This window comes from Pogoniulus pusillus, chromosome 10, assembly GCF_015220805.1.
Source record: "Pogoniulus pusillus isolate bPogPus1 chromosome 10, bPogPus1.pri, whole genome shotgun sequence".
NCBI classification, from domain to species: domain Eukaryota; kingdom Metazoa; phylum Chordata; class Aves; order Piciformes; family Lybiidae; genus Pogoniulus; species Pogoniulus pusillus.
Window position 1 is genome coordinate 35394881 of NC_087273.1, and position 23940 is coordinate 35418820.

Below are 23940 nucleotides of genomic sequence, written 5' to 3' on the forward strand. Positions count from 1 at the left end.
AAATCCTCATTTTAAATACAAGATGTTGGAGGAAAACACTTAAGAACAGAGACATAAAAATCCTCAACATTTTCAAGTGAGGATGTTGGAGGACAACACTTATGGAGACACCAAAAAATCCTCAACATTTTAAATGTAAGATGTTGGAAGAAAACACTTAAGAACACACCAAAAGTCTTCAGCATTTTCAAGCTAGGATGTTAGAAGAAAGCACTTCAGAACACACAGACACACACTATAAAATCCTCAACATTTCAGCTTGAGGATGTTAGACACACTTTAGATGTGTTAGATGTAGGAAGCCATGATTCATCTTCCTTTTTTTTTAACTGTGAAATATTTTGCAGAGTTCCAAAAGCAGGGCATAGAATTAGCAGTGCCATACATCAGCACTTAGTATGAACAATTTCCTTCCACTGACAAAGAGTTTTCTCCCATAGTGAGCATCAGTTTTCAGTTTTTACAAGAAACAGATTTCATTCTGAGAGACATCTGAGGAGAAACATTTCCTGATAGAACAAAAAATCCCAAACTATTGTTACTCTGAAAGAGTAAGACAAATAGGGATGTTGGATTAGATGACCTTTAAAGATCCTTTCCAACCCAAACCTAGGATTCTATATCATTTAAAAAAATAAATGCTTTTTTTTCTGCTCAGAGGTTTGATTAGAAATAGTAAATGTTTAACAGGTTCCTTCCTTTACCTGTCAAGATCCAACACGGAATGGGCTGCCCAAGGAGGTGGTGGAGTCACCATCCCTGGAGGTGTTCAAGAAAAGCCTGGATGAGGCATTTAGTGCCATGGTTGGGTGCTAGGTTGGACTGGCTGAGCTTGGAGGTCTCTTCCAACCTGGTTGATTCTATGATTCTCAAGATCATTGAGTCTAATCATTATCTAACTCTATCAAGCCTGGAGCTAAATCACATCCCTCAGCTCCACATCTCTGCCTCCTTTAAACACCTCCAGGGATGGAGATTCCACCACCTCCCAGCGTGTTCCAGTGTTTGAGAGAATCACAGAATTGTAGAATCAACCAGGTTGGAAGAGACCTCCAAGATCATCCAGTCCAACCTAGCACCCAGCCCTAGCCAGTCAACCAGACCATGGCACTAAGTGCCTCATCCAGGCTTTTCTTGATCACCTCCAGGGACGGTGCCTCCACCACCTCCCTGGGCAGCCCATTCCAATGCCAATCACTCTCTCTGTGAAGAACTTCCTCCTAACATCCAGCCTATACTTTCCCTGGCACAACTTGAGACTGTGTCCCCTTGTTCTACCCAACCTAAACCTTGCCTGGTGCCACCTGAGGCCCTTCCTCTCATCCTAGATAAGAAAATGTCCTAATGTAAAAGGGTGAAGGAATACAAAGATTAAGTATGAGACTAATGTAAAAGGGTGAAGGAATACAGAGTAAGTATGAGACTAATGTAAAAGGGTGAAGGAATACAGAGTAAGTATGAGACTAATGTAAAAGGGTGAAGGAATACAAAGATTAAGTATGAGACTAATGTAAAAGGGTGAAGGAATACAGAGTAAGTATGAGACTAATGTAAAAGGGTGAAGGAATACAGAGTAAGTATGAGACTAATGTAAAAGGGTGAAGGAATACAGAGTAAGTGTGAGACTAATGTAAAAGGGTGAAGGAATACAGAGTAAGTATGAGACTAATGTAAAAGGGTGAAGGAATACAGAGTAAGTATGAGACTAATGTAAAAGGGTGAAGGAATACAGAGTAAGTATGAGACTAATGTAAAAGGGTGAAGGAATACAGAGTAAGTATGAGACTAATGTAAAAGGGTGAAGGAATACAAAGAGTAAGTATGAGACTAATGTAAAAGGGTGAAGGAATACAGAGTAAGTATGAGACTAATGTAAAAGGGTGAAGGAATACAGAGTAAGTATGAGACTAATGTAAAAGGGTGAAGGAATACAGAGTAAGTATGAGACTAATGTAAAAGGGTGAAGGAATACAAAGAGTAAGTATGAGACTAATGTAAAAGGGTGAAGGAATACAAAGAGTAAGTATGAGACTAATGTAAAAGGGTGAAGGAATACAAAGAGTAAGTATGAGACTAATGTAAAAGGGTGAAGGAATACAAAGAGTAAGTATGAGACTAATGTAAAAGGGTGAAGGAATACAAAGAGTAAGTTTGAGACTAATGTAAAAGGGTGAAGGAATACAAAGAGTAAGTTTGAGACTAATGTAAAAGGGTGAAGGAATACAAAGAGTAAGTATGAGACTAATGTAAAAGGGTGAAGGAATACAAAGATTAAGTATGAGACTAATGTAAAAGGGTGAAGAAATACAAAGAGTAAGTGTGAGACTAATGTAAAAGGGTGAAGGAATACAAAGAGTAAGTATGAGACTAATGTAAAAGGGTGAAGGAATACAAAGAGTAAGTATGAGACTAATGTAAAAGGGTGAAGGAATACAAAGAGTAAGTATGATACTCGGCAGAGATGTGCTGCCTGAAATCTGCCCTTTGGATGCTGCAAAGTGAAATGAATACAGAAATGAAGAGGTTATACCTGTTCATTCACTGGGGGTTGTGGATTGTGTGTATTACCTTTAACTGCCAGAACCAGGGCTCTACAGTATTTTATTAAACAGTTTATCAGCACTAACTTCTCCTTCTGATTGTCAACATGAGCCAAAGACCATAAACTTTAAGACTTCTCAGAGGTTTTGGGTGGATCCAAGGTTGGAAATGCATTGATGCAACTTCAAGAAACTGACAGAGCTGTGTTTGGAGTTGAACCAGATTCAGCCTTCTGTAGCATCCAAGCACACTGAAAGCTGGTGTTACAGTTTGGCTCCATCTGACTGCAATTCACACTGAGTTGTATACTGTTGGTATTTCTATCAGCATAAGGGAACATCTTGTTTTGTCTGCTTGCCTCCCTGCTGACTTTGATGGCTTCTGGCTAGAATTATAGAATGGTCCAGGCTAGAAGGGACCTCCAAAGGTCATCTACTCCAACCACCCTGAAGTCATCAGGGACATCCTCAACTAGACCATGTTGCCCAGAGCCTTGCTGAGCCTCACTTTGAGTATCTGCAGGGATGAGGCCCCAACCATCTCCCTGGGCAACCTGTAACTTTCTGCCCATCAATGATTAGGATTCTTGAGGTCCTTTTAGTTTCATCTTCTATTTCACAAGACATGTCCCTATCTGTGGTTCATTTTGAGCTTTGCTATGGACCCTATTTCTGTTTCATAAAAATAACAGAACCATGGTGAAATCCAATTCTTACTGGAGTTGAGAAGTCTTTCCAACGACAGTGAGTAATGAATATTTCCTGCAGGATTGAGAGAAAGTTCCTGAAGGTCCTTAAACCCTTCTGCCAAGTAGATCTGATCTTCATATCACAATATTCCATTCCTGTATGCTTTATAATATACTATAACTATAATGCCTCAAAAACTTGCATTTCACTTTTATCTCTACTGGAAAAAAAAGCACAATCTAACATTAGCCACATAATCCTACCAGTAAGGAAATTCTATTATGTTTCAGATGAATTCTCATCCTTGGAGTTTCATTTGCTTCCTTCAAATTTTCCATACATTATGTTATTGGACTGACTTACACTCCCTTTTGGTCCTGCATTCACCAAATAGATATAAGCTGCCATGGGAATGGGCTGCCCAGGGAGTTGGTGGGGTCACAGTCCCTGGAGGTGTTCAAGCAAAGCCTGGCTGAGGCACTTAGTGCCATGGTCTGGTTGACTGGGCAGGGCTGGGTGCTAGGTTGGCCTGGCTGAGCTTGGAGGTCTCTTCCACCCTGGTCAATTCTACGATTTCTATGATTCTTAGTTATGATGAATCTCTCCCCTCTCAGTTGCCACCTGAGCAGCATTGCATTCATTTAATCCATTTCACTTTGTCTCATCAGACATGAATCTAGAGGAACTGCTCCTCATTTCTGAATTCTCCTTGGGTTTTGAGACTTAATCACAAAGGTACTCAACACAGCATCCCCCATCTATGAAATCCAAAGTGCACAGCTTGGGAATGATCACTCCATCTGTTGGGGCCTCCAAGAAGGCTCCAAGTTGCTTCTCATTCAATATTTATGCTTTGTCATTATCTTCAGTGAGAAATGCTGGTGCAGAGCATTTTTCAGAGGCACAGAGTCACCTTCTCTTACTCAAACCTTTTAAAGGCACAGGAATAAAACATATAAGCTACTACAGTAAGCAACTGGTATTAGAGCGTTACTGAGTTCTGCATACTTCAGTCCACAAAGATGCCATCACATTCAGTATTGATTGCAAACAGCTGTATTTGTGACCAGCTCTGATCTCAGAATCATTGGATCACTTTGGTTGGAAAATAAGTTTATGATCATTTAGTCCAACCACTAACTCCCTCTACCAAGTCTGTTGTTAAACCACATCTCTCAGCACTACATCTCTGCATTTTTAAACACCTCTTCTGCATTTTTAAACACCCCTAGGGACAGGGATTCAACCACCACCCTGGAGAGTCTGCTAAGTGAAAAGGTTTCTCCTAATAACCAGCCTAAACCTCCCACGGTGAAACTTGAGGCTGTTTCCTCTTGTCCTATCATTTGTTACTAGGGTAAAGACATCAACACCCACCTCATGAGAAGGTCTTTCCTCAGCCTCCTCTTCAGACTAAACAACCACAGTTCCTTCAACTGCTCCTCAACAGACCTGTTCTCTAGACCCTTCACCAGCTGCACTGCCCTTCTCAGTGTGACTTCATCTTAGCCAACATACATATATACTACCAGTGAAAGAATGGAACAAAGCTAAAAATAGGCAGATTCAGACTGGATGTTAGGAAGATGTTCTTCACCATGAGAGTGGTGAGACTCTGGGATGGGTTGCCCAGGGAGGTGGTCAAAGCCCCATCCCTGGAGGTGTTTAAGGCCAGGCTGGATGAGGCTCTAGGCAGCCTGATCTAGTGTGAGGTCCATGGCAGGAGACTTGGAACCAGATGTTCCTTGTGGTCCCTTCCAACCCTGACTGGTTCTGTGATTCTGTAGTAAAGTTAGAGTGAGTCGTAAGTGAAGACACTGATCTGCTGGAGTGGCTCCAGAAGAGGATCACAAAGGTGACTGGAGGGCTGGAGCACATCTCCTATGAAGACAGGTTGTAAAAATTGAGGCTGTTCAGCCTCAGTCTCTTTCTCTGGAGACTTTCAAGGCCTGTCTGGATGTGTTCCTCTGTGTTAGATAGTGTTGTCCTGCTCTGGCAGGGGGGTTGGACCTGATGATCTCCTTAGGTCCCTTCCAACCCCTAACATCTTGTGATCCTGTCCCTTCCAACCCTGACAATTCTGTGAATCTGTGATTCAATTCTAACTGAAAACAGGTAAGAAATTCCTGTTGAACCCACAGATACCTGACCTAGGGAGCTGCTGAAGTACTGCATTCTGCTACTGCACTATGGACAATGTAAAACTGCTCCAGCATGTATTATTCAATTATTACATTAATAAAGTATAAAAAGTGGTACTAGTAATTAGCCATGGTATTAAAAATGAACAAAAATGGCCACAAATCAACAACATCCATGAGAACAAATCTGTCTCACAGATAGAATTTTCAAGCACAGAAATTACAGATCCCTTTGGTCTGCAGATTCTGTCTCCAGTTGTCATAAAAAGATATTTGTCAGCTCAGATCCTGCATGTATTGATATTTGAGAAGTTGACTTCAGACCAGGAACAGCCTCATAATTTCCAGGCAAGGGAAATAATAACTCTGACTTCCTGCATGATGTAGGACACATAATAATTCTTGTATCTAACAAATGCTTGGGGCTGAATTACAGCTTATAGTTTAGAAGGGCATCAAACCTTGATTTCAGCTGAGAGTGAAGCTTGTACTGTCTCCTTGTACTCAAACACATTCAGTTTCTGTAATAGTCTTGCCTGGATGAGATTCCCAGTTGCTCCATCTTCCTACAAATATGTGCACTGCTCCACACACTGCTTTTCACTACAGACCAGGTGGAATTTCCCTGTATTTTCTCTGCCCTTGCACGAAGATTTCTGTTTCTCCCTTCTCCTCCTCTACTCCACTCTGGTGAGACCCCACCTGGAGTACTGCATCCAGTTCTGGAGCACCCATTACAAGAAGGATGTGGAGATGCTGGAGTGTGTCCAGAGATGGGCCATGAGGATGCTCAGAGGGCTGCAGCAGCTCTCCTAAGAGGACAGACTGAAAGAGTTGGGAGTGTTCAGTCTGCAGAAGAGAAGGTTCCAAGGTGACTTTCTTGTGGCCTTCCAGTATCCAAAAAAGGCCTACAAAAAAACTGGGAAGGGACTTTTTAGGATATCAGGGAGTGACAGGACTAGGGGGAATGGAGCAAAGCTGGAGGTGGGGAGATTCAGACTGGAGGTGAGGAGGAAGTTGTTGAGCATGAGAGTGGTGAGAGTCTGGAATGGGTTGCCCAGGGAGATGGTTGAGGCTCCATCCCTGGAGGTGTTTAAGGCCAGGCTGGCTGAGGCTCTGGGCAGCCTGATCTAGGGTAGGGTATCCCTGCCCATGGCAGGGAAGTTAGAATGAGATGATCCTTGTGGTCTCTTTCAGCCCTGACTGATTCTATGAGTCTAAAAGGAAATCTGCATGAAGCTGCATCAAGCCACATCAGGAGCTACATTTGCTGATGTAGTGTTTATGATTACAGGAGGGATTTTTTTGCTGGGGCCAGTGTATAAGGGGTGGTTACACACAGGAAGGGCATCTTTTTAGCAAGGCCTGTTGCAACAGGACAAGGGGTGGTGAGCTTACACTAAAAAAATGGGGAGAATTAGGCCAGATAGAAGGAAAAAAGTAGTTATGCTGAGGGTGCTGAAACACTGGCAAAGGTTGGCCAGTGAAGCTGTAAAAGAAGACTCATCCTTGGAAACATCCCAGGTCAGGTTGGATGGGGCTCTGAGCAACCTGATCTAGTTGAAAATGTCCCTGCTCAGTGCAGAGAACTTGGACTAGATTATCTTCAAAGCTCCCTTCCAACCCAAAGCATTCTATGATTCTACAATCAGAGACTTCTGCTACGTTGGGCTGGGTTTGGGGAATCCATTTTGGTAAAACCTGTGAATTTTTGGTTGGATTTTATGATCTGATTCTTTATGTCATCTGGATATCTCTTCTTGCACAGTCATTTCACTCTCCATGCATGGAAGAAGGAAGGACCAGCGCCTGCCAAGTCTGGGGTAGCAGAATGGACTATCAAGACTGACTGACTGACATTTGAATAGCTGAGCTCTAAAATGGAGATGTTCAGAGGCCAAACAAGAGACTAAAAGGGAAGAGGAGCAAGTGAAAAAAAAGGAGAGGAGGGGAGAGTAGAGAGCAGAAAAACAGAGTGAAACTCAATGACAGTGACCCCCCAGAAATGTAGACAAAATTCAGCCATTTGTTGAGGAGGTGGTAACTGGGGGGGAGTGGTGTTGTGGTAGAACATTCCTTTTCTGGGGGTGAAAGGGCTGACAGACAGGGACAAAAGGCAAACCTTCATATTTCACATGCCAAGCCCTGAAAATTGAGATTTGTGAGGAAGAGTAGTTCACATCCTGAAAGGGCTGGGTCCCAAACACTGCTTAAGGAGTGAACACTGTTTTATATATGCTTTCCAGAGAAATATATAGATATTCTTTCCAGACAAGAGCAACAAAGCTGGTGAGAGGCCTGGAGCACAAACCCTATGAGGAGAGGCTGAGGGAGCTGGGGGTGTGCAGCCTGCAGAAGAGGAGGCTCAGGGGTGACCTCACTGCTGTCTACAACTACCTGAAGGGAGGCTGTAGCCCCTGTAGGTGGGGTTGGTCTCTTCTCCCAGGCAACCAGCAGCAGAACAAGGGGACACAGTTTCAAGTTATGACAGGGGAGGTCTAGGCTGGATGTTAGGAGGAAGTTGTTGGCAGAGAGAGTGATTGGCATTGGAATGGGCTGCCCAGGGAGGTGGTGGAGTCACTGTCCCTGGAGGTGTTGAAGAAAAGCCTGGATGAGGCACTTGGTGCCATGGTCTGGCTGACTGGACAGGGCTGGGTGCTAGGTTGGACTGGACGAGCTTGGAGGTCTCTTCCAATCTGGCTGATTCTATGATTCTACAATAGCTTCAAGGAGATGCATACTCTCATCAGATTTGCAAATGATCTTTGGATAAGAGTGGGAAAGGAGTGGAAAGAATTGAAAAAACCCCACAAAAATATCAATAAATGAGTTCCCTCACAAAGTCAGGAGTTCCTCTTCACACAGGCCATCCTGACAAGTTTTCTGTGCTTGGATGGCAGAGCTACACACAAGTTATATCCATCAATTCTCTTGCAAGAGAATTCTGTGAGCCATCCCACTTCCCCCAGTTCATCATTTGGCTACACATCCAAAGACATAAATGCTATTGGAAAGGACCCAGCCACTCCTGTGGTACCTCCAAGCCCATCCTGAACTTCCAGAACATTCTTACTCTCTAGGCTTTAGGCTGGGAATTCACACTGGGACTAATGCTCTGGGAAGTACCAAACTAACACAAATCCATACTTCAACAGTGGCACAAGGGGATGAAGGAGGTGAGGAAGTTGTCTGAAAAGCATTGAGCTTCCCAAGGAGTTAGGGTTAAGATGAGCAGAAGGCATTCAGTTTCACATGGCTTTTTAAGGGGGGGAGAAGTAAAGGTAGAATGAATGGAAAAATTGCCCTTTGTCTTTCCAAATCATCTTTAAAAGGTTCCACGGCGCTGATCCTTCAGGTCTGCTCTTCAGCTCAGCAGGACAGCTGTGTAGGGAGATACTGCAGACACAGATCTCAGCCCACAGCTGGACTAAAGTTACTAAATTCATCTATTTCAGAGTGACACAAGCTTTAAAAAGTGCTGCAGGTATTCTTTAGTGCTTAAAAGCCCTCGGCCTTGCCTTGGATATCTCAGAACTAGCTCAGTGGAACCGTGTCATGTTAACAGTAAGACAAAAATTGGATTGTTGGGTTGAGAAGGGTTATGATAAATTTCAGCTTAATAGCTAATAACTTTGGGGGTTAAGAACTGAAAGTGTAGACTAAGACTGGAAGTGTTTCCCTTCAGTGTTGCTATCACAACGCTCTAATGCAGGCATACACACAGTCAATACAGGCTTGGTGGGTAAGCAGATCACTCTAACTTTTGTTTTAATGCCATCATGCTTCTCTAGCTCTTTAGCAGATGTCTACATCTATATATACTTTATTCTTTTCTTCTTCTTTTTTTTCCCTTGGTTTCCATTGCTTCTATTGGATCAGAGCTTTCCTGGCAATGACAAAACCAGCCCTGGGATATCTCCCACCCTCTTCTGAACATCAGTGACTTTTCTTTCAAAGGAAAACTAATTTCAACTGCAGAGCTATTGCATGAGGGGGGAAAAAAGGTAATTTAAATCTTATGTGCTAATATCACCCAGATAATGAGGACAAGAGAAATCATGAGCCATTAATCCAGGAAGCCATAGAGGAGAAAGGATAGCTTTAAGGGCTGTGAATTATATATAAGCTTGCAAAAAAACCCTATAAATACAACACAAATCTTAATTCAGGAAGAATAAAACCACCACATAAGCAGCCACAATAAAATCACTTTGGTCTCAAGTGAATTAACATCTTTAGAATAGGATGCTAAATATTAGCTGCTTTATAACCTGTTCTTTTTTTCTCCTTTTCTCTAAAGTAAGCAGATAATGGAATTTTCTCTGAGACTATGTGACTGGAAGCTGTTAAGAACTGGGCATCCATTAAAAATGACCAAACCTCAGATGTTCAAATACTTCATAGATCTGAAAGAAAACAGCTGCCCTGAGAGGAATTTAAGCTTGAACATAAAGATTTGTGAGCTATAGACCACATTTCATCCACTAATTGAGCTTTGTACTGACTTTCTATTCCAAAAGCTTGCAGTATGCTTCCATTGCCTTACCTGCAATCACTGCTATCAGTAAGAGTAGAAGGAGGTCTATCGATCCCTTGTTGACTGAGCAAAAGTCATCTTCAGAAGTCTCATGTGAAGAAGAATTATCCTATCCACATGATTCCTTTCTGGATCCCCACACCCTTTCATTGCCCATGACATCACTACAAGAAGCACACTGAGTTGGTGGTGCATGCCCAGAGAAGGACAACAAAACTGAAGAAGGGTCTAGAGCACAGGTCTTGTGAAGAATGGCTGAGGGAACTGGGACCATTCAGTGCCTCAGCCAGGCTTTTCTTCAACACCTCCAGGGATGGTGACTCCACCACCTCCCTGGCCAGCCCATTCCAATGCCAATCACTCTCTCTGCCAACAACTTCCTCCTAACATCCAGCCTAGACCTCCCTCGGCACAACTTGACAACGTGTCTCCTTGTTCTGTTGCTGGGTGCCTGGGAGAAGAGCCCAACCTTACCTGGCTACAGCCTCCCTTCATTGTAGACAGCAATGAGGTCAGCCCTGAGCCTCCTCTTCTGCAGGCTGCACACCCCCAGGTCCCTCAGCCTCTCCTCACAAGGCTGTGCTCCAGGCTCCTTCCAGCATATCAGTAAGCTAGTAAAGCTGTAATGTTGCTGTAGGCTTACACAGAATCAGCCACAGAATCATTTAGGTTGGATAAGGCCTTTAAGCTCATCAAACCCAACAAACAATCCAGCACGGCCAACTCCATCACTAAATCACATCTCTAAGTACCACATCTACTATTGTCTTTTATATGCCTTCAAGGATGGTGGAAGTGATGATCATATCTAACTGTGCTAACTGGAGAATGACACCACCCAAATCATGCCAACAAATTAGAATGTTCATAATGTTCAGTTGCATTTTTTACTCAGAAACAGAAATAATGAAAAAACAGCTCCAAGTTTCTAAGGAGCCATGTGGAGAGTGGCAAAGAGACATGTTCTGGCAACACACACACAGCCCAGAAGCCAATCATCTCCTGGGCTGCATCCCCAGCAGTGTGGGCAGCAGGTGGAGGGAGGGAATTCTGCTTAACTGAGACTCCTCCTGCAGTGCTGGGTCCAGCTCTGGAGTCCTCAGCACAGGAGAGACCTGTTGGAGCAGGGTGAGAGAATGCCACAAAAGTGAACTGAGGGTTGCAGACTGCTGTGAGGACAAGCTGAGAGAATCAGGCTTGTTCAGCCTGGAGAAGAGAAGGCTCTGGGGAGAGCTCCTGGTGGCCTTTCAGTACTTGAAGGGGCAGATAAGAAAAACGTGGACAGATATTTTAGCAGGGCCTGCTGGGACAGGACAAGCAATGATGATTTAGACTAGATAGGGAAGAAATGTATTCCACTGAGGGTGGGAAGACACTGCACAGGTTGCCCAGAGAGGTGCTAAAAGCCTCATCTCTTGAAGCATTCTGGGTCAGAATGGGAATCTGAGCAACTTGATCTAGTTGCAGATGTCCCTGCTCACTGCAGGGATGTTGGACTAGATGAGTTTTCAAAGTCTTTTCCAGCCCAAAGCTTTCTATGATTCTGTGGATAGTAGAAGCATGTTGGGAAACATCCATGGGCACCAAGGTTTCCCCTTGCCAGAGAGTAAGCTTGGACACCCCAGCAGGAGGCATGGCTTAATAACATCTTTCTGTGCCAATTACTAGGGGAGATTATTGCTTTTTCAAAGTCAGTTGGCAGAGCTGCTGAAAGGAAAGGAGCCAACAGTCTCACCTCAGAAAGTCTCACACAGGCAGAGCAGAGGATGTGAAGAAAGCCTGCTCCCAAAACTCAAACTGGTCATGCAGGTCTTGTTGTCCCAAGCTGAGGTGCTGGGAGGAGATGGATGCACACAGCCAGACCATCAAGTGCAAAGCTTCATCAGAAGTCATTTAGGAAAAGGAAACCTTGCTCCAACAGCCCCAGTGAGCATCAGCACTTAGCAGGGTGGTGCCACTGGACCGTAACATGCAAGTGACCTGGTATGACATCCAGCTAGGCAACTGCCCACCAGCTTAAGAGATTCACTGATACCTCTTAGACTAACAGATGCAGAAGACCAGAAATTGTTTGGAAGTGTGGCTTCAAATTCATTTCAACTTGGAGGTAATCTGTCTGTGATCTAAGAACCTAAGGACATAGATTGCAGCCAAAAAACTTTGGGGTCTTTTCCAAGCTCTGGCTGCCTGGGGTGGGGCTTATGCAATTTATCTCACTTCTCTGCCAGGGAATTTTTCCACCTGTGAATGGGGATGATGATACTTTTCACTCACACTGGGACAGTCTGTTGGGTTTGCTGATGCAAGCAGAAGATGAAGAGCTTTTCCACTTACTCAGTTGGACTGAAAATAAAGCAAGAATGATTGATATCTGAATTAAGAGATTGTGCAGTTATATGAGAAAAGAAGATTTTAGTTTCTAGCTGAGAATGCACTAAGGCTATGATTCCCATTTGTCTTTAAATAGAAAAAGAAAATCAAATAGCAGGATATGGGAAAGATGATAATGAGATCAGGAACAACCAGGCTGGGAAAATGTGAGCAAAAAGCCTAATTTCAAAAGCAAAGCTGTATAACATGGCTGGTTTTAAATTAGTTATAAACTCTACCCAAATGGCTCTGTTTTCATCAGTGAGTTCCAAATTTCAACTAAATGAACACAAAGAAAAGATCAACAAAGCCTGGAGAAGAGGAGGCTCAAGGGTGACCTCATTGCTGTCTACAACTACCTGAAGGGAGGCTGTAGCCAGGTGAGGTTGGTCTCTTCTGCCAGGCAACCAGCAACAGAACAAGGGGACACAGTCTCAAGATGTGCTGGGGGAGGTCTAGGCTGGATGTTAGGCAACTTTGGCTGTTCCTACGGTAACAGAGGGCTCTTTAGGGGCAGGATACAGCAAGGAAGTGGCAAGTTGCCAAAATTATGTCATGAGATGGGAACTGATTTTATGTTTGCAGTTTATGCTGGGTTTCTGGATACAAGGCACCCGTTGTTGGGAAAGTCAAGGCTCCTCTTCCCACTAACAACAACCATCTGGGACCAGGACCAGTCCCACCAGGCTGCCAGAGAGCTCATGGCTCAGAAACTGTCTTCCCCAAATACAGAAACCCCAAAGTATTAGTATGTGTCTTGGCTTACAAGCCTTTCAAGTCCAGGGGAAGATAGAAGGATGTAAATCACTGGTGGTGTAACGCCAGTAATGGGACTGGAGTTGTGCCAGGTGCTGCCAAGCTTAAACCTGGCGTTGGCACAGGGCGAGAGTTATGATGAATGTCATGGAGATGGGGACCCACTAGAGTGCAGACTGCCAGGGAGGCTGCAAGGGCACTTCTGCCAGAGAAACAGCTGCAGTTTAATTAGTAGATATCATAGAATATTTTGGGCTGGGAGGGACATTTGAAGGTCATTTAATCCAACCCCCTCACAGTCAGCAGGGACCTCTCCGACTAGAGCAGGTTGCTCAAATCCCCAGACAACCTGCTCTGGGATGTTTCTGGGGATGGGGCTTCTACCACCTCTCTGAGCACCCTGGGCCAGTGTCTCACCACCCTCAGCATAGAAAATGTCTTCCTTCTCTCCAGTCTAAATCTTCCCTCTTTTAGTTTAAACCCATCACCCCTTGTCCAGCCACAATAGGTCCTGCTAAAATGTTTGTCCTCATTTTCCTGTAGGCTCCCTTTAAGGCCACAAGGTCTCCCTGCAACCTTCTCTTCTCCAGGCTGAACCACCCTGATTCTTTCAGCCTGTCCTCACAGCAGAGGTGCTCCATCCCTCAGATCATTTTTGTGCCCCTAAGCTCCTCCATTGCTCTTTTCAGAAAACCTCAACCTTGCTGTAAATCCTGCCACAAAGAAGAATTTCCTGACTGAAAGCAACTGCAGTGTAGCAAAAAGAGATGAGCATTAATAACCCTGTAAAGACCAGAGAGAGTCACTCTCCTGTGAAGTGAGCACAGCATGGGCATTTATTACATGTCTGCTGATGGGTGAATCTCCAGGGATTCCCCCTGAACAAGTGATGAAAGATGTGAATTCATTTTGGATGAGCCACTGAATGCCCAGGAGGCAGACAACACCAAACTGGAAATCTCACAACACTCAGTAGTTTTACATCATTTCCAAGGCTTTCTTGCTACAGCTGCCTGGGAACACCACCAGTGGTTCTCCTTTTCCTCAGAGGTCTGTACTGGGAGCAGTGCTGTTTGTCTTTACCAGTGACATGGACAGGGGGATCAAGTGTGCTTCCAGAACAAGCTTTCCAAGATGTGATGTGGTCACTATGCTCATGTGAACCTCATGAGATTCAACAGGGACAAGTACAAGGTCTTGCATCCGGGTCAGGACAATCTCCATTATCAATACAGGCTGGAGGATGATGTGATAAGAAAGCAGCTCTGTGGAAAAGGACTTGGGGATACTGGTGGACAAAAAGTTGGATGTGAGACAACAAGATGCACTTGCAGCCAGAAGGCAAATCGCACCCTGGGCCAAATCAAAAGCAGTTTGGCCAGCAGATTGAGAGAGGTGATTCTGCCACTTCGCTTTGCTCTGCTGAGACCTCACCTGGAGTACTGTGTCCAGCTCTGGGGCCTTCAACACAAGAAGGGCATTGACCTAACAGAACGAGTCCAGAGGAGAGACACAAGAATGATCAGAGGACTGGAGCACCTCTCCTCTCGAGACAGGCTGAGGCACCTGAGATTGTTCAGCCTCGAAAAGAGAAGGGTAGTCCAGGTGGGATTGTAGAGTCTCCAAAGGAGACTCCACAACCTCTCTGGGCAGTCTGTTCCAGTGCTCTGTCACCCTCACTGGAAAGAAGTTTCTCATCATGTTGAGGTGAAACCTATGTTCAAGTTTGTATCCACTGTTCCTTGTCTTACTACTGTGCAGCACCAAAAAGAGATCATCTCACCCAACCTTTCATGGGAAAGAGCCCAGATGGACCCACCTGCCCTGGGCTAAATTGTAGCTTGGAGATTGTATTAACTGTGTTGTCACTGGGAGTTAAAACTTGCATTTCTAAACTGCTAAAAGAGTAATTCACTTATCTGAAAAAATAATGTAAAAGATATCATTAAACAGAAGATAGAATCACACAGAAGTTAAAGTTCTAAGAAAGCACATAGGCTAAAACCTTCCAAGCAGAATTGTCTCCTAAGATATAGCACATCAGACAGCTAATGTGAAATTCAACTGCAAAACTTCTATAAGGATGAGATCAATTAGCTAATTTCTCTTCCTTTGCAAGATTGAACTCCTGGCTCTCCAACCTAATCTGGTCGTTATGACAAATGTGGTGGCAAGACTGGAGCATGCTCTGTGACTACAGAGTGATAAAGGATGTTGGAAACAGAAGGGCAGTGCAGTGTCTTTATGTGGCATGTATCCAGAGGTTTCTGCCCTGGCACAGGATAAAGTAGTACCAGAGTAGTAAGTGGCCAAAAAGGCAGAAAGCATGAAAGCTGTTGCAGCCAAAGGGCAGCTCAGCATATGAATACTCCATCTTGTCTAACACATTGGCTCATGACCAGGTTGCAAGGCAACTCCAAATCCCTCCAAAATTCATATAGCAGTAAGAATAGTCATAGAATAGTCTGGGTTGGAAGGGACCTCCAAAAGTCATCTAGTCCAACTTCCTCTGCAGTCAGCAGGGACATCCTCAACTAGATCAGGTTGCCCAGAGCCTTGTTGAGACTCATCTTGAATATCTCCAGAGAGGCCTCAATCACCTCTCCAAGCAACCAGTTCCAGTGCTCAGCTACCCTCACTGTGAAGAACTTTTTCCTAACATCCAATCTAAATCTCCTCTTCTCTAATTTAAAACCACTGCCTCTCATTCTATCACTGCAGGCCTTTGTAAACAGTCCCTCTCCAGCCATAGAATCATAGAATCAACCAGGTTGGAAGAGACCTCCAAGATCATCCAGTCCCAGCCCTAGCCAGTCAACTAGACCATGGCACCGAGTGCCTCAGCCTTCTTGTAGTACCCCTTTATGCACTGAAAAGCCCAGAGGTTTTCATTTACATTACACTACTGGATCTTGAACTGAACATTTTTAATTATAAGCACAGTTTGGGGCAGGAATAACTTTACTGACTCAGGATAAACTTCATACCACTGCACTGATCCTATTTCTTCATGTTGGCAAAGCCTTATCATTGCCCTGATTACATCCTCTTGCCAAAATAAACAGTATCAGGAAGAAAGGAGGCAGCAATCTGAAAAATGGCAAATATATCACTGCATATTTTTTCAGGCTGTGGCAGTGTGTACATAATTTTTGTGAAATCATTTTAGCTCCTTGCCTTGTTTCTGTTAACTCAGGTGAAAAGAATTTGATGGCAGGAATGTGATACCTTCACAATTTTGCATTTAAATGGGTGTTGATTGCTATTGTTTCCCCACCACCAATCCTGCAGTACAGCAGCAAGGCAACACAGAAGATATCTGCTTGAAGTGAAGTTAGATATTAATGTGGGTATTTTATTTGACAGGCATCAGTTGGTAGCTAATCAATGTTAATTTATGCTACTAGGTAACTCCTACCTGAAGGGTAGGCTCAGCTTTATTTATGCTGCTCCTCTCACACCAGTTAGGACCAGTGAGAACACTGTCTTAATCATCTGCTGCTCAGTTATCCACTGCAGCAGGTTTGGAGAAGAAAGGTTGTTAGTGGCAGAGGCAGCCTCGTGTCTACCCGACACATCAGACAGGCTCTGAGCAACCTGATCTAGCTGCAGATGTCTCTGCTTACTGCACAGGAGTTGGACTGGATGACCTTTAAGGGTACATTCCAACCCCAAACATTCTATGAGTCTCTGATCAGCTTTCATCTAGGATTAAAAATGCTAACATGTTTTATGTTTTTTTTCTGCACTATTCCAGTACATTTGTCCTCATTTCCCTCCTCCAGCTCTCAGTCCTACCCCAGTCATTAAAAAGTGTATTAGTGGCTTTTCTACATGCTCAGATTTGCACTTCCAAGCACTGATAACACCTGTCTTGATGATCTTTATTTCCCTGAAAGTAGAACAAAACTAATCCATAGCAAAAAGAGCCATGACTAAAGAAACAGGATAGATTTACTGCACCTTCTGTTGAGTTGTCCTTGGTGGTTTGAATATTTAAACAGAATTTCAGTCCCTCACCTGTGTAAAGGGCAGGCTACCCAACAGTGCCAGCTAAGGAGGCAGACTGCAAGAGGATAACATCATTTTCTACTAAATAAAAGGCCAATACTTAGGCTTTTCAAAATCCAGACTCTGAAGGTGCTTTGTCTTCTACAGTGAGGTGGAGGCAACTTGATTGTAGTCTGGTCTTTTTTTCACTTGAAAAATCAGTGACTGTGCTTAAGTGGCATATATGTACTGAATGAATTCTTATTATGCAATGTAGAATTGCTGTATTCACAACAAAACCAAAACCAACCAACAAACCCACCAAAACCCAACCCAAACCCAAAACCTAAATTCAAAAAACAGGTCTGCAACTAAGTTGATTGGAAATTACTGTAAATAATGTCCATTTAAATGGACATTAATTTAGTTTTTAAAGAAAGTTAAATTTAGTGGGGGTAAAATAGAAGAAAATGCTAAAAAGAAGGAAATGACCTTTTCTAATGGATGCATATGAAGAGGGTGTCACATATTGCAGCAAAATGTGGATGGGGATGTGGAGATGCTGGAGCATGTCCAGAGAAGGGCCACGAGGATGCTCAGAGGGCTGGAGCACTTCTCCTATGAGGACAGACTGAAAGAGTTGGGGCTGTTCAGTCTGCAGAAGAGGAAGCTCCCAGGTCACCTTCTTGTGGCCTTCCAGTATCCAAAAGGGCTACAAAAAAGCTGGGGAGGGACTTTTTAGGTTCAAAGGATGAGGGGGAATGGAGCAAAGCTGGAGGTGGGGAGATTCAGACTGGAGGTGAGGAGGAAGTTTTGTTCAGCATGAGAGTGGTGAGAGCCTGGAATGGGTTGCCCAGGGAGGTGGTTGAGGCCCCATCCCTGGAGGTGTTTAAGGCCAGGCTGGATGAGGCTCTGGCCAGCCTGATCTAGGGTAGGGTGTCCCTGCCCATGGCAGGGGGTTGGAACTAGATGATCCTTGTGATCCCTTCCAACCCTGACTGATTCTAGGATTCTAGGATTCTGTGAGATGGTGTGCCACACACACTTCCTCCCCTTGAGAAGATGCTATTGATGTCTGGAATCATTTAGCAAGCTTGGAAGAGACCTTGAAGATCACCAAGCACAACTGTTAACCCAGCACTGCCAAGCCACCCCTAAACCATATTTGTCACCAGCACACCTACACATCTTTTAACGCCCTCCAGGGACGGTGATTCCACCTCTTTCCTGGCCTGCTTGTTTCAGGGCTTGACAATTCTTGCAGGGAAGAGGACAAAGCTTTATGAGATTATAGCCTTATAGGCAGACACCTCTGAATTTTGAAGTCACTTCTTCTTTTTCTTAATACATGGAGTAAACAAACTAAAGGTTTTTAGGGAAGCTGTGAGCATTTCAGCTCCTTGGTACCAGCAAGCGTCCGTACATTGACCTCTAGGTGGCAGAGGAGAACCTAAACTAAGCAAACTTGATTTTTCAGAGTTTTTTAGTGTCTTACCAATCCACCTTCTCAAGTCACTAACTTCAACATCTACTAACCTGAACAAATGAAATGCCAAAATAAGCATTAAAGTAGCAGCTCCTGTAGCCAGACAGCTCATTTTTTATTGCTTTTGATGGTGCATTGAGATCTAAATTATTAATGGATACTCCACACAACACTTCAACTGAGAAGACTTAAAAGGAACAGTACACTTAACTAGAAATAAAGTTAAGGCTTATGTTTAGTTTAGAATCATGGACAGATAGGATCATAGAATCCTAGAATCAGTCAGGGTTGGAAAAGACCACAAGGATCATCTCGTTCCAACCCTCTGCCATGGGCAGGGACACCCTACCCTAGAGCAGCCTGGCCTTAAACACCTCCAGGGATGGGGCCTCAACCACCTCCCTGGGCAATCCATTTCAGCCTCTCACCACTCTCATGCTGAACAAAACTTCCTCCTCACATCCACTCCGAATCTCCCCACCTCCAGATTTGCTCCATTCCTCCTAGTCCTGTGAGCCTAAAAAGTCCCTCCCCAGCTTTTTTGTAGGCCCCCTTCAGTTACTGGAAGGCCACAAGAAGGTGACCTGGGAGCCTCCTCTTCTGCAGACTGAACAGCCCCAACTCTTTCAGTCTGTCCTCACAGCAGAGCTGCTCCAGCCCTCTGAGCAACCTCATGGCTCTTCTCTGGACACGCTCCAGCATCTCCACATCCTTCTTGTAAATGGAGGCTCCAGAACTGCATGCAGTACTCCAGGTGAGGTCTCACCAGAGCAGAGTAGACAGTGTTTTCAATTGGAAGGGACCTTAAAGATCATCTAGTTCCAATCCCCTGCTATAGGTAGGGACACCTCCATTAGAACAGGTTGCTCAAGGCCTCATCCAACCTAGCCTTGAGCACCTCCAGGCAGGGAGCATACACAACCTCCCTGGGCAACCTGTGCCAGTGTCTCACCACCCTCACTGTAAATAATTTCTTCCTAATCTCCAGCCCAAATCTGCCCTCTTCTATCTTAAATCCATTCTCCTTCATCTTGCCACTCACTTAATGTAAAGATAACTACAGCACTAACAATGAATACTGTAAAACCCAATTTGCAACCATAACCCAGCACACACAGAGAAAGAAGCAGCAGAGTAAAAGACATCCATAACTTCATCTTATTTATGTTACAGCAAGTAAAAAAATGTAGGGTCACTGAAACTGCATCCAGTCAATATTTACTTCAGCAGCAACTAGAAATACTGTTTTTTGACTCAAGTGATGTAGCTGTTGGTATGAACAGAAGACCAGCATGCTCTGCATGAGCAGAGAGAATATTTATACTAAAAGACTAATATTATGAGAGGTGCCACAGCAGCCCTCCTGTCTCTGCATGCAAGGATAGCATCACACCTGTGTTTAGCCCCACTTAAGACACATTAAGACTCGGAGCACTTCCTTTCCTTTACCAAGCACACACTGTCCTTGCATCAACACCACCACTTAATTACTTTGTCTTCTGTCTTAGCCAAATCATTCCCACTCACTCTGACTGAACTTCGAATCACCTTCTTCTCCTAACCTGACCCTGCCCCCTGCATTACAACTTCCCACACAGGACTTCCACCACTTGATCATTCAAACCCATTCATTCTGAAATGCTTCAAGTCTTTGAACACTGACCATGAAGTTAATGACATAAAATCTGTCAAAGCATTATGTGGAAGAGCATCTGCATCAACACAGGAAAGCACAGCACTGCACTATGCACCCACAATTAAAGAGGAAAGGAACTTCTCTCACCTGGCATAGAAATCTTTTGGTGGAATAACCTCCTGAAAGAACTGTAGCTGGTACAGGTAAAGTCCAATCAAGTGGCCCGCACTGAATATAGCCATTAGCACACACAGACAGCTGAATATCAGCGGATCAAACACTTGGCAACAGGACCACCACGTGCACAGGCCCAGAAAGACAAAGAAATACACAGCTGAGGTCAAAGATGGCACCATCATACCTGTAATAAACAAAAACAGGGAGGCTTAGAAAAGTCTAGATAGTATCATTCATAAAACCTTCAGTCTGACAAGAAGTGCACTGAATAATTTAATCCAATTAGTGTTTATGCTAATCATTACAATTAGATCTTTAGACTGCTGTTAGCTTTGAGGCCAGGAAAAAAGGATCTTGATGTTTTTCTTATTTTTGTTCCATTTCCTCATTCCACACTTTAGCATCTAGTACACCAAGCCTTTCCAGAGCTTCCTCTGAGTTGAAATCTCTGTAAAGATGTTTCACAAAGCATGGGGAAACCCAGAAACACGGCTGCAAGGGCCTGAGAACACTCTTGTATTCAATCTCAAACTGAATTTCAAGTACAAGATGCTAACCTGGCATGATGGATGGACAGTGAAAAGCCTTCTCATATAAACCTTGAGATCTCTGGAGTTACTAAACCCAAAAAGACCTGCTGTAGATACTGCAAAGAGAAGGGACCTAGATAGTATCTAGAGAATATTCAGTAAAAAATTGATTTTTAAACAGTTTTTTGTTGAAAAGATATGTTTAACTTTTAGAAATCCATCATTTACACGTGGCAAAGACTCTGCTGTCTTACACCCAGATATGGTTTGCTTTCTTTCACATGCAGCAGAGGATTTCACTTGTAAAAATGTCTGACTGGTTCAAGAGAGTCGATGCTCTGTGCATAGCCTGCAAAAATAAGTGAGGCAGTAGGAAAGTCTCACATGTCTATGACTGGCAGCCCTAAGAAGATGACATCAGAAAGCTTACATCCAGCACAGCAGTCCAGTGGAGTCTCTAAAGTAACAGTACTGAAGCTAAGAGGGGCATCTGCCTCAGTTTCTTTTGCACTAGTGGATGTCTAAGAGCCACCTTTGTCAGGACTGCTGGTGGCCCTCTGTTCTGGCAGCTGGGCCAGCCACCCTGGCAGGAGGACTCTAAGGCTTTAAGGGGCAGTTCTCAGCTGGATCGAGTCCAGGCACTGTAAAGACTCTTACCCAGAGCCATTTCACCTGAGCTTCACCATCCCATCTTTCACATGGTACTTCAGACCAAGTCTCCAGTCTAGGCTATTCTGTTTCTGCTCCAACTTGTAACTTGCTGCTGTTTTCACAGACTCACAGAGTAAAAAAGCACGACAGGACCACAGGGATCATCTGTTCCCACTGCCTTCATGGTGTGGGCTGCAAAAGCTCTCCCAGCAATTTCTGCCCCGAGCCTATGTCTATTTCCTTCCCTCATTCAAAGAGGTGCTTTGTCTTTATTTAAACACTTCAGGAGAAGAAGAATTCATTATACCCATAAATAAGTTGCTTATTGCAGCCAATTACTTTAGCTGCAAAAAAAAAAAAAAAACAGACCTAAAATAAATTATTTCTAGTCTGAAATTGTCCAGGTTTAACTTAACCACTTAACTGTTGGCTCATGTTATAACTTCTACTAGATGAGATGTCTGCTAAAAAAAATGAAGGCACTTTGCACCTTTGTCAGGCTGCACTCAAATCACCATTCATCTTTTTTTTCTCTTGGCAGAGTAAGGAAGGAAGTATTTAACTAATTAAGCTCAAGGTCTCTCCCTGGAATACTGACTTCCCAGCCCTCAAGTCCTTTTTGTAACTCTCTGAACACCTCCCAGCTCTTGGCACGTGTTGGGAGTCCAACAGACAAGCTGCTCATCACCGCTCAGAAGAAACTGTGCCTTGTCACTGCTGTGTGCTCCTTCTGCTTCCTCCTTCCTGGGTGATTGTGGCAGGGTTAAAATTACCCCCAGAGTCATAGAATCAGAGAATTAACCAGGTTGGAAGAGACCTCCAAGATCATCCAGTCCAACCTATCCAACCTTGGCTGCAGTTGATAATAGGCAAACCTAAACAGCTACTGCAGAAGTATCTGCAGCTACTAGTTGAAGACCTGTGATAAGTAACCTTGTAAAGGCCCAGGCCTGCAGTGACTATGGAAAGCAGGAAGGAGATAAAGGAGAAGCAGAGATATCCTGACATGGAACCACCAGACTAGCTCAGAAGGTTTGGAAGCAAAATGAAGCTGTATTTACAAGCAAGCTGCAAACCTAAAAGCATGAAAATGCAACTAAGATGTACCAAATTTATTTACAGTTTCTTACAATTCAAATAAATAACACAAGGACCTCCTGGACAAGGGAAAAGTGAAATAAACTCTTCCCCCACCACCACCTATAAGGGAGAAAGAGAGAGAATAGAGAGGCCCAACTGCTGCTACCTACTTAGCCGTAACAAGAGTCTCAGCCAAGGTCATCAAAGCCATGCAAAGGCATCAGCCAGAGCGAAGAAAAGGAAGAATAGTTTGTGCAGCACACTTTATGTTAACCTGCAAGCAAATGGAATGATACAGACTTATCTATTATTGCTCTTCTGTATCAAATCCTCTATTTTATTTACCTCTTATTATTTTTTTTTCTATTCAGTATCTCTGGAATTTTCCAGTTCTGTGTTTGCAGCTTAGAATTAGGCTGAAAGGTTAAAACCACCACAGTGATGTTCACCCATTTAACTCCCAAATGACATGAGACTTTTGAAGGGTTTCCTTACCAGCATTTCTCTTCCCTGATGTCAGGCCCCATAGTGATCCACTTCTTATTCTTTTCCTTTTTTAGATTCCTTACTTTGCATTTGGCTACAGATAAGGCTGTCAGATAATCTTACTTCACTTAAAGAGCCTACCTGCCTTACTAAAATGACTACCTTTTAGTAGTCCTCTTAAAAAGACCTGACCAGTTCTCATCACTCAATACCAAACATTTTTTTGGTACTACTGCTTTATGCTTCTTGTAGTAGTACACTTCCAAAATATAAATGCATACATAGCATATCTGTAAGGACTCAACCCACTTGTGAGCAGGGAGATAAATGGTGATTTGCAATTGCATGGTCCAATTTTGAATTCATTCATTCCAAACCTACAGTGATTTTGCACACTTTGATTCTGGCTGTGGCTGGTTATGTGGCACTAACTTAGTCTTATAAAATGGTTGGCTGTATCATACCCAAACAGTTCCTTTTATCAGCCACAGCTCTTTTTACCAACCACATCAATGACCAACATGAAGTCTCCTTAGCACACTTTAGATGCACTCCAGTGCTGATCCATTAACCTTTTCTATTGCTTTCGGCTGGTTGGTTTTAAAAGTCTATAAGTTCTTTTTTAAACTTGGAAGTGGTGGAATCAAATCCATGAATTCCTGTTTTAATATATGGAGTCACAGAGTCATAGAATGGTTTGGTTTGGTTTGGAAGGGACCTTAGAGATCATCTACTCCAACACCCTTGCCATGGGCAGGGACACCACTCAACTAGACAAGCCTGCTCAAAGCCTCATCCAACTTGGCCTTGAACAACCCCAGGGAGGAGACATCCACAACCTCCTTGGGCAACCTGTTGCAGAGTCTCACT

General features: G+C 43.7%; 1 protein-coding gene across 1 annotated transcript in view; it reads right to left on the reverse strand.

Annotated features, from left to right (window-relative positions):
* PIEZO2 (piezo type mechanosensitive ion channel component 2) overlaps positions 1–23940 on the reverse strand; it is a 375190-nt gene that overhangs the window by 137618 nt on the left and 213632 nt on the right. Inside the window, exon 7 of the mRNA XM_064150231.1 lies at positions 20294–20507. Coding sequence (XP_064006301.1) covers positions 20294–20507 — 214 coding nt within the window. The remainder of the gene's footprint in view (positions 1–20293; positions 20508–23940) is intronic.